The 16972-nt window shown below is 38.2% G+C and overlaps 1 protein-coding gene across 2 annotated transcripts in view; it reads left to right on the top strand.

Moving 5' to 3' along the window:
* The window catches only part of zeb2b (zinc finger E-box binding homeobox 2b), a 102285-nt gene that overhangs the window by 2814 nt on the left and 82499 nt on the right, over window positions 1-16972 (top strand). The window contains exon 1 of one of the 2 annotated variants that reach the window (XM_058778379.1): window positions 1747-2069. The exons of the other annotated variant lie outside the window; for it this stretch is intronic. Coding sequence (XP_058634362.1) covers window positions 2051-2069 — 19 coding nt within the window. The 5' untranslated portion in view covers window positions 1747-2050. Of the gene's footprint in view, window positions 1-1746; window positions 2070-16972 lie in introns of those variants that run through there. 2 annotated transcript variants of the gene reach the window in all.

The raw sequence follows: 16972 nt of genomic DNA, 5'->3' as shown, positions 1-16972 counted from the left end.
GAGCATTGCAATCCCAGTTCTTTCTTTATTCTAAACCCTCTTTCTTCTTGAGAAGTTCTGAATTAGTCTTCTTAAATTATGTCTGAATATTTCAGTGAGACAAAGTTGATGTTTTAATGAATCACAGCTGAGAACGTTAAGTCTCATGAGGTAGAAAGGAGTAACCTCTGAGCAATAAAACATTCCTGTGGTTGCACTGAGATGCTGTTAGAGAAGTGTTGTAGTTTTCTGTAGCCTTTAGCGGAGCTCTGTGTTCCGCTGGGAAGGATTTTTTCATCGATAACATGCCCATTACTGTGTTAAGGTCAGTAATCAGCTTTCTGATATGAGCCCTGTGTTCTGGGCCAGGGTCAGACAGATGTTGACATACTGTTCACTACGGAGTTATGAAATATTAAATATGTGTCGGCTACACATCATTCACACGTTAATGTCCTTCCGTACAGAGCAGCGCTCTATTATACCATCCATCAATCTGGCTACGTTAGCGAATGTACGGATATCTGCGCGTATACCTCATACTGTCAAACACGGCCGAGATCCAACAACAGCTACAACACATGATAGATCATGTCCAGTTAATTCCAGAGAATCTAATCATAACCTATTTACTCCTGTAACAATGTTTGTGTTTTAAAATGTGATGAAAAAACCCTGTTTCTTATTTATTTTGTTCTTCTATAGTGCTAAGTGCTAAGTGATGCCAAATAAGTAAAATGCTTTTTTTTTTTTTAACTGATCAAAACTCTGATTGGATGAGTTTGAAACTGTGGTAAAAATGCTGATAAACACATTCAATGTAAATGCACCAATTTGTACTGCAAACATTGTCATTGTTAACAACTTGCATTTAGAAAAATACATGTTTTAATTTGGCAAGCTCTTTTATCCAAAGAGACGAGACCATTCATTAATTAATTCATTCATTCATTCATTCATTCATTCATTCATTCATTCATTCATTCATTCATTCATTCATTCATTCATTCATTCATTCATTCATTCATTCATTCACTCACTCACTCACTCACTCACTCACTCACTCACTCACTCACTCATTCATTCCCTGTAACCTTATTAGTGTACTATATTGCTTATATTAATGGATAACCTTTGTATTTTTCTCATGTTGCTGTTGCTACCATTTTATGAAACCAATAAGCCTTAGGAGGTCATGCATCGCATTGATTTTACCACTTTGCTGTAAAAACAACCGTGGTAAAATCACAGTAATGCATGACCTCAGTTGGCTTTATTTTATCTGTCAATAGGGAGTTCTCAAATAATGAATAGAAAATGTTGTTTATTGCATGCATTGCATTAGCACTCGATTCACTGAAGAAATTATGCAAATCTGGTAACTCTCAAACATTTGAAAATAAAAACCCTGTGCCGAATGCAATTTACATGGTGCAATTCCCCATCCAGACACCTGAATCGACTTTTTAAAATGCAATGTGTGCGCTTGACTGCACGCCACCTCTAACGACTGCATCATTTGATTATCATTTGCAGCCATGATCAGTAGAAAATGTTTCAAAATTCTGTTTACCGCCTTTTTACCAGGTTAAGCTACATTCGACTCAGGTTTAGTGCTGAAATATAGCAGAACTTACTTCCAAGTGTTTACTCCAGATGGTTTTTCTGCTGTGCAACCACAGACGTTTGATAAAAAGTTCTCGGACAAAAAAAAAAAAGAGAAGACTATGAAGTAACAGAACTGAAGAAAGGGAGAGGAGAGGAAAGCAAGCAAAGTCTTGTTCCTACACTATGACTAATTTACAAGTTTTCTTCCTGGGATGAAAAGAACAAGGGTGAAAAGAGAAGAGATGAGATGAGAAGGGCGTTTGATATGTGTCTCTCAGGACTGCAGCGATGACAATTACACCAGGTTGAGGCTCGTGTCTGCGGTCAGTTCCAATGCTCATGCTAACAAGCCCTGTTCCTCCGCTGGCTGCGCTGAGGAAGACTCCACACACAAACGAAAAGGAAGAAACACAGCTGAGGCCCTAAAACGAGACCGGCGGAGTTTGCTAAAGAAAATGCATCAATGACAGCCAATGATCAAGGTGAAATATTCCTTCTCTCTCTCTTTCTCTGTGCTTTTGTTCAGTAGTAATGACCTGTTTTGATTCATCTTTCGTTTTGTTCTACACCTTTTCTCTTTGGCCTTCAGTCATAAACTCACCACGGCCCAGTCCCCCCGTTTTCTTCGCATTATTTTTCCCCCTTTTCTTTCCCACCATCCCCCTTTTTCTGCCAGAGCCGTCTTCCAGAAGCTTCATCCCACAATGGGCATCTAAACTCATTAAGTAAATTCTCGGAGAGTCATTAACGGGGCTTTTCTCTGGGCCTGAGATCTCATCCTTAATTAGGTGAGCGTTTTTGACAGGACACAAAAACAAAAGGCGAGCAGCGTTTTTGAAAAGGAGCAGGTCCCGCCAAGGGCCTCACGTTCTCCACCGCTAATGAATGGCTTCTTTAAAAGAAAGAGTGAACGGGGAGGGGAGGAGCGGTGAGGAGAGACGCCGAGAGGAGCGATGCCCCAGACAATGGCCCCCGCTCACAGGGAGTCACGCTGCTCTGCGCTCCCTCACCAGGTGACCATTTGCCCTCATTAGGAGACAATGGCCGCTCGGTCGGGCCGGGGTAAACAGAGTGGGCAGAGAGGTTGTACCTGTGGGTAATCAGGGTCTGTTAAGATGATTCTCTAGGCTTGTGTCTTGGCGGGTCGAAATGCTGTTCTCTCACGGGTGGGTGTAGTAGACTTTGGTTGGGTGTTTGACTGGTGTCCGATTAGCTTGTTGGGTAGAGGGTTTTGGTTCAGCGTTGAATTTATTTTTGGGGTCTGATTGGTAGAATTTAGGTGTTTGACTACTTAAAGCGTTTCCGTTTCATTGATAAAGGGTTTGGTTCAGGGCCATAACCACCATAGACGGTGTCCCCCCAATTATTAGAAATGGCCAAATCGTCCCCCTGCAATGTTTGAAATTCTTGCACTGATCTGCAGCACTCCCTCATGCAGCGCTCTGTTTGTTGTTAGGATGGTTCAAAAGTTAAATTTTTAGCCTGGTCTGCTTCGGAGGTCTCACAGTGCTCGTCAATGTCAAAATGATTGAGCTGGCCAATCAAATCAAAGTAGGCGGGGTTTACTGTTCACACAAGCACATAAGGAATTCCAGCACAAATTGTTGAAAGAGAGCGAGGTAAGATGGAAGTAGCAAAATATGTAAAATGACAACTGTACTGTAGAAATGTTACATGACTGACAGCAATAGCCGGGTCTACAAGTGCTCAGGTTTTTTTTTGTTTTTGTTTTTTTTTCCAAATATGGACAAACTAAAAATTATTTGCACAATTCAAGTAATTCCTGAATGAACTGAATGCGACGAGGCAAAAAAAAAACATTTTGCATCTTTGACATTAGGCATAGAAATAAAAGGGCTTGTTTTTAAAATATGACTTGCAAACTAGAATCAGACCTAGATTTTTCTATACCATTTTATATATATATATATATGCTGTAAGGGTTTGGTGGGGTGTTGGATCACTAATGGGGTTTTATTTGGGTGTTTAGAGGTTTAGTTGGGAGTATTATGTGCAACAGGGTTTTATTTGATGTTTCCCTGACTTGAAGTTTTGGGTATGTGTAGAGGGGTTTGATTTGTAGAAGGGTTTTGTTGGGTGTTTGACTACTTAAAAGGTTTCAACTTCATTAGTATATGAGTTTACTTTGGTGTTGGATCACTTACGGGGTCACTGGATCACTTACCCCTAACCCCACCCCCACCCCCACCCCACATGTTACTTTGGCCTCATCACAAAGTGGTACATATAGAATATAGTTTAAATATTGTTAGAACTCACTCATAAGCCACGTTACCCGGGTTGGTTCATTCAATAATATTAGTGTGCCACACTTGGCACTCCTGCGAAACTGATGTAGAGTGTGACAAAATCTGAACAGAAGTGGTCAAAGGAGACACCTTCAAAATGCACATGTATACTAAGAGGAAACCGTAAATGAATCTCAGCTGACAACTTGTGATTGAATTTTTAATTCAAAAAATAATAATTCATAATTCATTCAATAATTAATTTTTAACATTTTAATACTTTGGAAACAGGACTTCTGTATAGATATTGTATATAATGTGTGGAGATCATGAAGCCACTATCATTGTACAGGAGACTTTCAGACCTTCCAGGAGAGGTTTGATGTCTGGTATTATATGTAGAGGGGTTTGATTTGTAGGAGAGATTCATGTATTTATTTTTTTTTACTACTTAAAGGGTTTCAGTTTCATTGGTATAAGGTTTGGTTTGGTGTTAGACCATTTATGGGGTTTTAGCTGGGTGTTTTTTGGGTTTCATTTGAAGGAGTGTGTGTAGAGGGGTTTGGTGTTTTATTGACAGATTCATGTTTGTATATGTCATGTGTAGAGGGGTTTGATCGGTAGATGGGCTTTGTTCTGTGTTTAACTATTTAAAGTGTTTCGGTTTCAAAGGTGTAAGGGTTTAGCCTGGTAATACCAAACTCTGCTACTTCGCTTTGCTTCGTAGACCGAGTACAGAAGCGAAATGAAATTGAGTGGAAGTATGAAGTCTGACGTAGTCAGGCTAGTAAGGGTTTGGTTGGATGGGTAACTGATAGAGGGTTTTGGTTTGGTCTCTGACTGGTAGAGAGGTTTGGTATTTTAATTAGGTGTTTCCAATTTGATCTCATGAAAATTCATGCGTTGTCATGGGACTGTGTTGAGTGTTGGACCACTTCTGGGATAGTAGTTGGGTGTTTAGTGGTTGAGTTGGTTTGTGGTTTGGTTGATTGACTGGTAATTGTCTTTGGTCGGGACGGAAAGCATGGCATCTCTCTCTCTTTCTCGCCCACAGGCACGTCTACAAGACTCAAACAGGTGGCAGGTGTATTGTGTGCTTCAACTGTCTGTTCTTCTCTCTGTCTGTCTGTTTCTCAGGTGTACGGGGGCTTGTTAGGAGGGCTGATGCTGCTGTGCGACATTTGGTTATTTCTAACAGCTCCAGTGTGTGTGTGTTCCTCTTTGTACCTCAGAGAATTAGTACTTGGTAATTACCAACAGGTGGATTGTTTGAGCTGTGCTGCGTTTCATTCTGTCATCAGGAACAAACCTGTTCCACACACACAGACTGCTGCCCCTCGCCTCCCATAAGCCTCATTATGACTCTGACTTACAGTGTTTGCTTAATTTAGGTAATTAAAGTTGCTGATGCTGAATCTGGCTTTGACTTTATGCATTTTATTTGCTCGCAGACCTCCTCTGTTGTGGAAACATTGCATTGGCAAATGGGAACGTTTAGAATTGTGTGCGAGTTGGTTTTAGTGTGGGGGCGAATTGTCTGTCCTCAAAAGTAGAAGTAAATCCAGACGAACACACCTTGTGGGAAACAAATATAAAGGTGGTGCAATGTCTTATTTTATGCCAAAAGCTACCTTTAGTTGTTTTTGGGTCAGGTGGAAGGTGAAGAATAGAAGTATGAAAGACAAACACAATAATTTTAGACAAAAGCACAGGTGAATAGCAGGTGAGTCAGAGTTAGATAAGAGTGAGTCACACTGACAGACAGGTGCATCATAAGTTCTCTTCCCAAATGTAGTTGATCTGCTTATGTTGAAGCATTTTAATGCATTGTATGAGTGACAGGAAGTCTGTTCCAAAAGATAGGAAGCACAATTATGCAGTCTTCTAAGTCTTTCAGACAGCATTGTACATGCCTTTTATGGAGAAGGTAATCCCAGAATGCATTGCAATAAGCTCTGTAAGCAGATGGCGGAGAAAGTCAGAGAAATTTTGCAAGGATGCATTAAATTGATTAAAAGTGTCAGAAAAGACATTTATAATGTTACAAAATATTTCCATTTCAAATAAAAATGCTGTTTTTATTTATCAAAGAATACTGAAAAATAAAATGTTTCACAGTTTCCACAAAGATATGAAGCAGCACAACTGTTTTCAACATTGATAATAATCAGAAATGTTTCTTGAGCAGCAAATCAGCATATTACAATGATTTCTGAAGATCATGCGACACTGAAGACTGGAGTAATGATGCTGAAAACTCAGCTGCGCATCACAGAAAAAAAATTTTTTACAGATATTCACATAGAAAACAGCAATTTTAAATTGTAATAATATTTCACAGTTTTACTGTTTTTACTGTATTTTGTGATCAAATAATTGCAGCTTTTGTGAGCAGAAGGGACTTTAGTTCTCTGTCATTCTGTATGTCTTCAATAAAGAGGCTCAAGCTCAAGCAGTGCAGTTATTATAAGAGTCTTATAAGTGGTAAATGAGCGGTGTAGCTGAGTTTGCCAGAGATTGAAGCGTCTCTCCTGGAGATTGGTGAAGTCACACTGTTAGTGCTGCCAGCTCCAGTGACGGATTCATCACAACTCCTGGAATTAAACAGGAATTACAGAATGCTTGGAGAACCTGACAACAGCAGAAAATACTCCTCGGTCCTGCGTGTGTGTTCGCAGACTTTGCTTTAGTAATACCCCTCAGAGTGAGATTTAGGTGAGCTGTCAGCGAGCAGAAAGAGAAAGAGGCGAGTCTCATCCCCAGACGCTCCGCAGGAGACTGCGCCTCGGCTGTATTTTATCCCGGGCGTTAGACGGCACGGCTGCCAGTGAAAACCACGAATAAATAACATATTATTTGCCATGAGAATAGAACACATTTCACTTCATTCTTGCATTTGAGTAACAATGTACGGCCTGCCCCGGTTACGCCGTGAATATCACCGTCAGCAGCCGCTAACAATGCAGGAATTATGACAGCGCTGAAAGCAATCGAGCGTTTTACCTTTTGTGTCGAATTGCTTTTTATTGTAAAACTGCAGAATGGGTGATTTAAAAAAATAAAAAAGGGTTGAGTTGGTGAACTCTGGGCTTGATGTTCTGGGTGTTTGTTATGATAGTAAATGATGTGTTTTTGTGTGGGCTGTAAAAGCTGTCACAGCTCTTTTTCTCCATGTTGTTTGGTTTGTTAGGTCTGCATTCACACTCCTGATTTTTCTGACCTCAAACTGAAAGATACACCATTCGGACACGAAACACGACAGCGACTTTCAGTCTCCAAGTGAACCGGGTTAAGCCAATATTTTACTTAACATGAGTCACATTTTTTTTATTGCATGAAATGTTCTGTGACTTATATAATGCAGTTAACATTTCACAATGTTGTGTTTCCGAAAAGCATCGTTAGCCAACTAGGGTCACAAGTTCCATCATTACCAACATAGTTCAATGATTTGAAGTTTCGCGAAACCTAGTTCCAATGAACATTTGCAAACAGCAATGCAAACTTACGTGGTTGGAACCTCCGCTCTCGCCTTGTAGTTAGTAGCAGAGGTTATTGTTAGTATGACATATGGACTGAAACAGATCATGCTCTTGGGCACAATAAGCAAGCTAGCATGCAGTACATTCTGTATCTTTCATTCCAGTTAAATATATGTACAGTACATTTCAATCCATATCTTTTAGCATGTCGACAATCTGCACAGTTTTTGAAGAGTGGGAACCATGGAGTATGACGTAAGGGAGAAGCTGGGATGAATCAAGCATCAAGTAAAGCAAAATTAGCAGCATCTCGGAGATCTCGAATCAGTGAATTAGCAGAAGTTATTACTCCACCACTTCATGAGATGTCAGTAACAACGGCCCTATAATGTTGAACCAATGTGGGTCAAACGACGAAGATGCAACTGTGTTCAGGAAACCGTAGTGACTAGTTAGTTTCCAGCGATACAACGCAATTTTAACCTGATGTGATTTATTTTCTGGAAAATACAGTAATTTCATCCTCATTACATTCACAGACTGTTTGATGTATATTGCATGCAGAACTTGAAAGCTCTTGTGAAAATCAAAGGCTCCAATTACCTCAAATCTCACCTAGGAGTTGAGGTGCAGAGTTTTTTATTAATTCATTGGGAAACAAAATTGTGTTTAAATGATGCCATTTGATATCACAAGCATTTTTTTTTTTTTTAAACCTATTCAAACTTTTGGTAGGGGCATTAAAAGTGGTGAGTAAACTACAGTTTGAGCAGCAAAATTGCATATTCTATTTAGTTTTGCCTTTGGGAAATAATACATTTTAAACATACAGAAATTTGTATGAATATCCAATAATTTCTGTACTGTTCACAACACAAGTTTGCAATTTTCTAATCATCAATTTCAGATTTACCCACCTCTAAACGGCATGTAAAAACATCCAGATGGTTTCTTGTCTAAGTGTGCAGTTCAGAATAAAGAATAATACTTCCTTTTACTTTTACATTTATGCATTTAGCAAATGCTTTTATCCAAAGCGACTTACAAAAGAGGAACCAAAGCAATGTGTCGAAAAGCCAACAGTATTCAGAATTCAGTTCCAAATATAGTGGACCAAACTTCATGCCGAAAAGTTTGATTTTGTGAAACTAGGACCAAACATTCCTGCCCAGTACCTTCAGCTCATTTATTTTGGAAAGATTTGGACATGTTACACTTGACGGCAAACGGTGTCAGTAATGGATCTGTGTGTTTTGTCTGATCAGTGAATGAGAGCGGAGGGAGTATCGTGTTGTATTATATCACGGTCTCCGAGCGAAGCCTTGAATAACACTGTAAGACACGCTCCGCTGACAGTGACTCATAAAGCTGAGAACGCACGAATCAGGGGAGAAATACAACATCTACAGGATGTTTAAATAGAACATAATAATATTTCATAATATAAGCCTCTCGTGTGCATTAACACCTGCACTGGAGTCCAAGAAATCACCTCGTTACCATAGTAATGCCAGTATTAAAATAACATGGCGATAAAATGGAAGAGGCGTTTGTATTTGTGTGTGTGTGTGTGTGTGTGTGTGTGTGTGTTTGTGTGCGTGCCGATATTGCACATTTACACACATCCTCACACAACATAAACATTTAGTTGTGTTGACAAGCGTAACTTTCTGTTTTTGTAAAGTATGATCGAACACTGAAAATCTTTTGAATGGATAGAAATCATAACCTACGAGTTATAAAGCTACTCGTGCAATGATAACCAATGTTTAAACCAATATTGTTACTACAGTAAAACTGTGCTAACTTGGTGTTTGCCATATGGAAAAGCAAAGTAAAAGAAAATTACAGAGTCTTAAACAGTTTGTATGAGATCCCATATTTATTTATTGTGATATACTTTGTATTTTGGCAGAAACTATATGGTAAAGTTTTGCATGGGTAAACCCAATCTTGAGACAATCATGCGTGATTGATATGAAATGTTGATTTAAATGCCTTAAACTACTCTGCACCCAAAAATAAATAAAATTGAATTTATACTTAAAACAATAAAACAAAAATTGCCAATGGGATAAGTCTTAATTCAAAGTCTTTTAATACATTTTTTTCTTGTTTAAAGCAGAAATCCAAACACCATTACAGTTATTGTTACTACAGTAAAACTGGTGTAATTTGGAATTAGCCACAATTGTCATGGAAAAGTTATTGATACAAGTTTTACATTCGTAAATACCATTAAACAGCTGCAAATGCTGTTCTAGAATCTAGAGTGCTTAAATGAATCTTTTAACTTAAAGGAAACTGATTCCTCATCAAGTAGTAAACGACATCTTATTTTTACTAGCAATACAGCTCATTTGTGATTATACTGTTATCCATTATCCAGCAGTAGAAACGCTCACCGTGACCAACAGTACAGTTAGCGGTGATCTCCAGCTGTAAGAGCAGTGCTTGTGTGCTGTGATCTGAAGAGCCTGAACTACAGAGCTGTTATTATGAACTGGATCTCATTAGAGCAGATTCCACAGGCTGATCCAATCATCCACCTCAGCTTCCAAAGACCCAGAGGGAGAGAGGACGAGTGTGTGTGTTTGTGTGTGTGTGTGTGTGTGTGTGTGGTAGCTTGTTCCTCCTTGTAACAATAGCAGAGGTGACTGGGCCTACAAGAGCACTGACAGCTTTACGACCCTTGTGCCAGAGCGAGGAAGAGAATTCTGGGAAAAGAGTTCTGGACTCAGTCCCAGAAAAGCAGGTAGTTGTGTGTGTGTGTGTGTGTGTGTGTGTGGTTGGTCAGGTAGTGTTTCACACTGGCTTGTTTAAATTTACAGGAAGAGACTGAAAATCTGCTATCCAACCTCAATTTGTTGTTTAATATGATACTTGTGTGCATTTCATTTGGAAATTGGACAAAAATTTGATAGCAAAGCTCTTTTAACTAAACATAACTATATTTAACCAAACCCTTGGATATCTTTCAAAGATTTAATAACCTCACAAACCTCACAGTAATATAGCTACTTCTTCATTGGAAGCACTCCTAGGTTTTTCTGGCTTCTGTTGTGCACTGAGATTTATTTGGTCCACACTCGAAATACGGCAGCGGCTTTGAGTAAACGGTCAGGCCAAACCAGTCTCGTCTTCAGTTCACATTCAGTGATCGTCTGATGCATGTTGCACCCAAAACTGGAAGCTGTTGTGAAAATCACAGACTACAGCTGCCAAGCGAAGCTTCCAGGAGTCGAGGATCACTGGTTTTTATTAACATTCTGGGAAACCAAATTGTTTAAATGCTGCAGTTTAATAATATGAGTGCTTTGATGAAGATCTAGCCACTGAACACTGACATTAAATCTTTAAAAAATATATATTTATAAATGTGATTGTGGCATGAAGTGGCGAGTGGCAAAACTAGGTTTTGAACAGTACAACTAAATATTCTACTTCATTTTCTCCTTTTTTAATTTTGAACAGACACTTCCGTTTTCTAAATTATTTTTACTTGTCATAGTGGAATCATCTATTTCAGATTTGAAATTGGACAGACTTGCAAAGTGCAAGCATATTTTGTGTGTCTTATACTAAATGTCTTAAACTACACTTCAAAAAATTATTTTCTTACTCTGTATTGATGTCTTGATTTACAAATATTTTTTCACTTACAAGTAAAAAAAAAAAAAAAAAACTTAATTTAAAGGGAAAACAAGTTTATTTTTCCTAGTTTAAAGCAAAAATTCACTTAATTGAATTCACTTTCTTTCTTTTTTTCCCCCAAAAAACTGTCAAAGACGTTTTATTTTTGTTTAATTTTGCTTCTCAAGTAACTATATTTTGATTTAAGAATGTTGAGATATACCTTGAAAACCTTTAATGATTTAATGTCAAAAACTAAAAAAAATCCAGTCACTTTCTCATTGAAAACAAGCAGTAGCGTAGCTGCGGGTGGGCCCGGGCCCACCCACTTTTATCTGTGGCCCACCCAATGAGATGTTGGTAATTTTCCAAATGGATGCAATTTATTAAACGATAATAATACATGTCTTATTTCACTGTAACTTCATATATTTATTAAAAATATTAAACGCTTGTTTTCATGGTCAATTACAGGTCGTTTCTTAGTTTTCCCTCTTCATGCTTATCAAAATGATGATTCGTCCGTTTCTGTTAGTCCCACCCACAATGTTATGTTTGCGACGTAAGGATATAATAGTAAAATACGCGCGTTTGTGAAGTAAAATTTGAAAATAGCCTAGTGAAGCAAACATAAATCAGATCAATTCTTCAAAATGTAAAAGTCTATCTGGACGTCTACAAATGTAACCTGACAGACCACCTGAGGGTGCTGGATTTATCGATCAGAAACTTCTGAACCAAGCGTGTTTAAAGCATCATATTAGCATAGGTATAGTGTTTGATCCATAATCGTTGTGCTAGATCCTGGTCGCCACAACAAACTGCATAATTTGCAGCTGCGCACATTTCTGCGGTCCTCGATGCGCGTGAACTGACAGAGACGCTTGATTATGAAATCATCAGCGAAGCCCCGTTGTTTCAGACTGAGGTAATGCTTTACAATAATCTTCCTTTAGTTAACATTAGTTAATGCATTAACTAAGATTAGCAATACATTTGTTACCGTCATCTTTGCTAACTTTAGCTCAGGCAAATGTTAACAGATACAACTTTTAATTTTAATAATGTCCTATTAGTAAATTTTGAAATGAACATTAACATAACAAATTACTAATGTTAATGCATGCTTCAAAAGTACTTTGTAATGAACCTTGGTGCTGTATTTTTTGTTGGCAAATTGACATGCAGTTTTCATATGCTACACACCTGGCCCACCCAGTTTTATGTAGGCCCACCCACTTAAACATTTCTGGCTACGCTAGTGCCTAGTAGTAGTCTGGTAACTTATAAACAAGTCTTGTTTTTATAACCTGATATAAACGTTCGCACACTGATTCCAGAAGTCGTGTATCAGTCACCCAATGCAATTTGAACAAATGATTTTAGCAGCTTGTGTAATTTTTGCAGGCTTTATGCAGGCACGCTCCACAGGTGAGCCACGCGAGGCTGAGACGACACAAAAACTGCTTTATTAAGGACAGCAGATCGGTTTGGCCCTTCACCCCTGTCTAGAGGAGGAATACTAATAATGAAGACAGGTGCACATTGCTCCAAAAAGAGTATTACAGAGAGGAAAAAAGGCCCTGTTAACGTGTAGGATTAACATGCGTTTAAAATGCATCAGTGATGACTTTTGATGGGATTTTGTTAAGAGGAAGGACACATTGAATCCCTTTCATTTACACCTGTGTGGATTGCAGTGCACTTATTATGGGATTACAGTTTATCAACTGCTTACACACAAAATCTTTACTTGTCACAGTTTCTGAAAGCTGACACTCAAACAGCAGAAGCACACACCAAATCTGTAAAACCATACACTGATTCTCAGCCTTCGACTCCGTTTTCAATTTCATAAAACACTTTTTGCAAATCAAAACACACAATTCTCTATGTAACACACACACATCTAGCAGGAATTAATATTATGGCAAAGATGTTTGCTTTTGAGATGTGTTTGTGATATTTTGAATGCAGTGCTTCATTTTGCAAGAGATGTGAGGCATTTTGTATTTTGTGTGTGCAATTCTTGGATTTGTGTGTCAAGTTTTGAAAAAAAGAGGCAAAGTTTTGAAAATGTGTGTAAGCAGTTTAAAAAAATGAAGGTAAATGAGACCAATGTTAATGTGTTAAATCCAGTGTTGGGCCGTAAACTCGTAAAGTAACGCATTACTTTTTTTTTTTTTTTTTATTTGCAAGAAAATATCTACTTTTTCAAATAAGTAAGACCAGTTACTTTGTTTCTCATGTATTGACTGACAGCTCTGGTGTTGCCATGTTGAGAGAAATCAGGAGTAAGTGCGGAGTGTTGTGTAAGATACTGTAGTTCTAGACTAAATATCATCATGCATTTACTCATCTCACCTGCACAAAAACACATTCACTATTTCTCATAATTAATAAAAAAAGCAAACTCAGAATATGATGCAAACTTGCAAAAATGAAATGATAAATAACACAAATATCCTTCAAGTATTTGATCGCATTTTATTAAACGATGTCTTTGCTGCTGATCTGTGATGATCCGATTCAACCATAGGCTACTAATGAGTTTAGATGAACAACATATTTGTGTTTGCCTGCTGAAGTAAGAGTGTTGAACTTTCTTCTATTCTTCAGCTGCACACTTTACTCATTTCACATTTGGTGTGAAAGCGTTTCTACATTTGCCAAATCTAATTTTTTATTTTTTTTTTATATTAAAAACAAGCAAGCCCAGCCCAGATTAGGAAAAGTAACACAAAAGTAACGTAACACATTACTTTCCATAAAAAGTCACACAATAAGTTACTTTTTTTAAGGGAGTAATACAATATTGCAATGCATTACTTTTAAAAGTAACTTTCCCAACACTGATCTGCACGAGCTCTGATTACTTTTAATGTTTTATTCACCCCTCAACCTTTACTAACCGGGCAATATTTAATAGCAGAACTCCTCGAACACACATGAAACGATGCCTTGAATAATACAGGAGATGCTAACGGGGACGATTCTGCTAAAACAGTGTTAATCTCAGAGAACAGAGATAATAACTGCGTCTCCTCATGCTGGCGAGGAAATGCGAGCGCTCTTATGTAATCGTATTTGGGTAAAAACTGAATCGCCGAGAGTGTGTCAGATTGATGTTTTCTCCTGGAAATTGATTCTTTTTTGAGGTGAAGTTGAACATTCTTACCTCAAACGTCTGATTCGGAGCCGGGATAAAGAGATCAAACCGGCGTTACAGAACAATACAGACATCAGGAGTAATTTGCCGGAGCGAGGATAGCGATCTAACCTGCTTCTCTCGGCGCTCCACACAGGTGACAGTTGATAGACTCGTAATCTGCATTTCAAAGACGCTCGGCGCGCAGGAACACGAGAGCCGCTTAACTCTGGCACGCTTTCACAGCGCTCGACACTGATGCTCCGCAGATATTTATAAAATCCCTCCTCTGACATTATGCAATCGCTTAAAAGACACGTTTCTAGGTGGAGAAGAAGGTGAGCGTTTTATTCTGACTGAACTTGCCACACACACAGATTTGCTGTGATCCTTCTGTGTGTGACGAGGGTTTATTCTGGATGTGCGCGGATCCGTCTGCACCTGTAGTGCTGGAAAGAGCTAGTTTAAACCTGATATGAATCTTAGTGGATGTTCACATTGTAGAAAACCTAACCAACCTCCAGTTTTAGGGTCAGTTTGTGTCCAGAAACACTCAAAGGTCAGTAGTGGATGCATATTGCTTTCTGGATAACTGGATGTGTTTCAGATTGTTACACTGACATTCAAAAGTTTGTTTTTTAAATACTTTTTATTCATGAAGGACACAATATATTGATCGAAAGCGACAGTAAACACATGTATAATGTTACAGTAGATTTCTTTTTCAAATAAATGCTGTTCTTTTGAACTTTCTGTTCATCTGTGAGTCCTGAAAAATGAAATGTATCGCGGTTTCCACAAACAATATTGGGCAGCACAACTATTTTCAACATTGATAATAATCAGAAATGTTTGTTGAGCAGCAAATCAGCATATTAGAATGATTTCTGAAGATCATGTGACACTGAAGACTGGAGTAATGATGCTGAAAATACAGCTTTGATCTGAGAAATAAATTTGTTTAACAGATATTCACATGCTTTTAAAACAATTTTGAAATATTATTGCAATTTAAAACTGTATTTATGACCAAATAAATGCCGCCATGTCGTCTTTATAGACATGGTTGACATTTAACTGTGTTGATGTTCATCTGTTTGACATCAGAAAAAAGTTTACTTTTGAAGTTAGAAAAGTCATCTGGAAAGTTGTTTCTGCAGTTTATGCTCTTCGTGGACTGTAGAGGAAGATTTGACTTCTGAAAGTTACAGTATGTTTACATCGTCCACTCTGATCTCAAAAGATTTGATTCCTCCCCATTTGACTCCTTTGAATCAGCTCAGCTTGCAGCGTTGTTTTACCGCAGGAGGGCAGGTGATGTATGCGTTCAGGAGTGATTCTGCTCGGGGGATTTCTCTTTACTGGCGTCTGTAAATGTTCTGCACTGATGTTTCTAATTAGAGACGAGTCCAAACGGGGTTCTCTGCCCTTGTGCCTAAAATAAGCACAGGCCTTTCTGAACGCCGCCGTCTGCTCCTGCCGAGGTTTCAGCAGGCAGTAATTCAGAGGTGATGTGAGAAATTATATTTTATGAGGCAGGAGGTCACCGCAGCCAAACACACGGCTAACTGGGACCACCGACAAACACACACGTTTACACACTTTTCCACTCTTCTATCACACACTCTTTAGTGCTCCGCTGGGGAGATGTTTAGTGTGAGCGGCTCCCGTCCAGAAAACCATCCCGCTGTGAACAAATCCAGGCGTATTTTAGTGGTATAGTTCACATTGTTATTCTTTAGGGAAGGACGTGCAGCTGAATGCTGAATTTTTTTACAATGCCTATGGAAACAATAAATGGGGAAATCAGTTCAGAAATGCTTCCTAAAAAGTCAGTGTTGCTGTTATGCTCTATAAGCTGCTTGTACTGTTAAGTTTCAATGAAGGGTCTGTATGGACTTGGAAAGGGTTTTGCATTGAAAAAGTTGCAATTAACATAAAATGCAATCATGTTTACTACGATTTGATCACTTTAATGTTAATGCAGATGATTGTCCATATGTTGTAAGCCACAATACTTCATAAACACCCTTAAATTAAACCATAATTCTGTTCAGTGTTATAATACCCTGAAAAAATAATAATAAAAAAGGCAAATAACACATTTAATTAAACATTAATTTTTAAAGTAGAAAGACTGAAATAGTATTTTCTAGTAAAACATACTCCAATAATCCTTGTTTTATATGCAACTTAGATTTTTATTATTACTAAAGTTAAAACCATAATAAAAAAATCTAAAATAAAATCTAAATACTTGAAATGTGAGTGTATATAAAAAGAAGACATTATTTCAACTAGTTGTCAAAGCAAAATTGCTAATTTTCATTAAGTTTAGTTTAATTTAGTTGATGTACTAAAGTAACAAAAATTTATAACTATACTGTATATTTGAAATGTTTTAAAATCAGTAACTGATACTAAAAATAATGCTGGCTCGGTTAAAAATATTAACAGTGAAAATACAAAGGAAAGCTGAGATGGATGTGCGTTAAAATGCTTTTGGAGACAATAAATGGGAAAATCACTTCAGAAAAGCCGCCAAAAAAAGGCATTGCTGTTATGACCAGTACGTTTCAATAAATGGTCGTATGTGTCCGTCTGTGACAGTGCAGATACAAAGGACAGCAGAGGGGGAAGTGTGTGTGTGTGTGTGTTATAGAAAGTCAAAGTTTGAGTCTGAAGAGCGTGCTCCCCTCGTCCTCGGTGCTCTGTGCTGTGTTTTGGGAGTGAAGTTGATTTCTTTGCTGGAGTTTGAAGGTACTGAGTTTATCTGTGACCTACAGCTGGTGTCCTCGACGGCCAAACACAAACTCACACAAAGCTGAGCGCTCGGATCCCCTCGTGGAGCTGAAGAAGCGCTGGGCCGTCTG

Source organism: Onychostoma macrolepis, chromosome 06 (genome assembly GCF_012432095.1).
Source record: "Onychostoma macrolepis isolate SWU-2019 chromosome 06, ASM1243209v1, whole genome shotgun sequence".
In the NCBI taxonomy this organism is placed as follows: Eukaryota; Metazoa; Chordata; class Actinopteri; order Cypriniformes; family Cyprinidae; genus Onychostoma; species Onychostoma macrolepis.
This window is presented reverse-complemented; position numbering and strand designations above follow the sequence as displayed.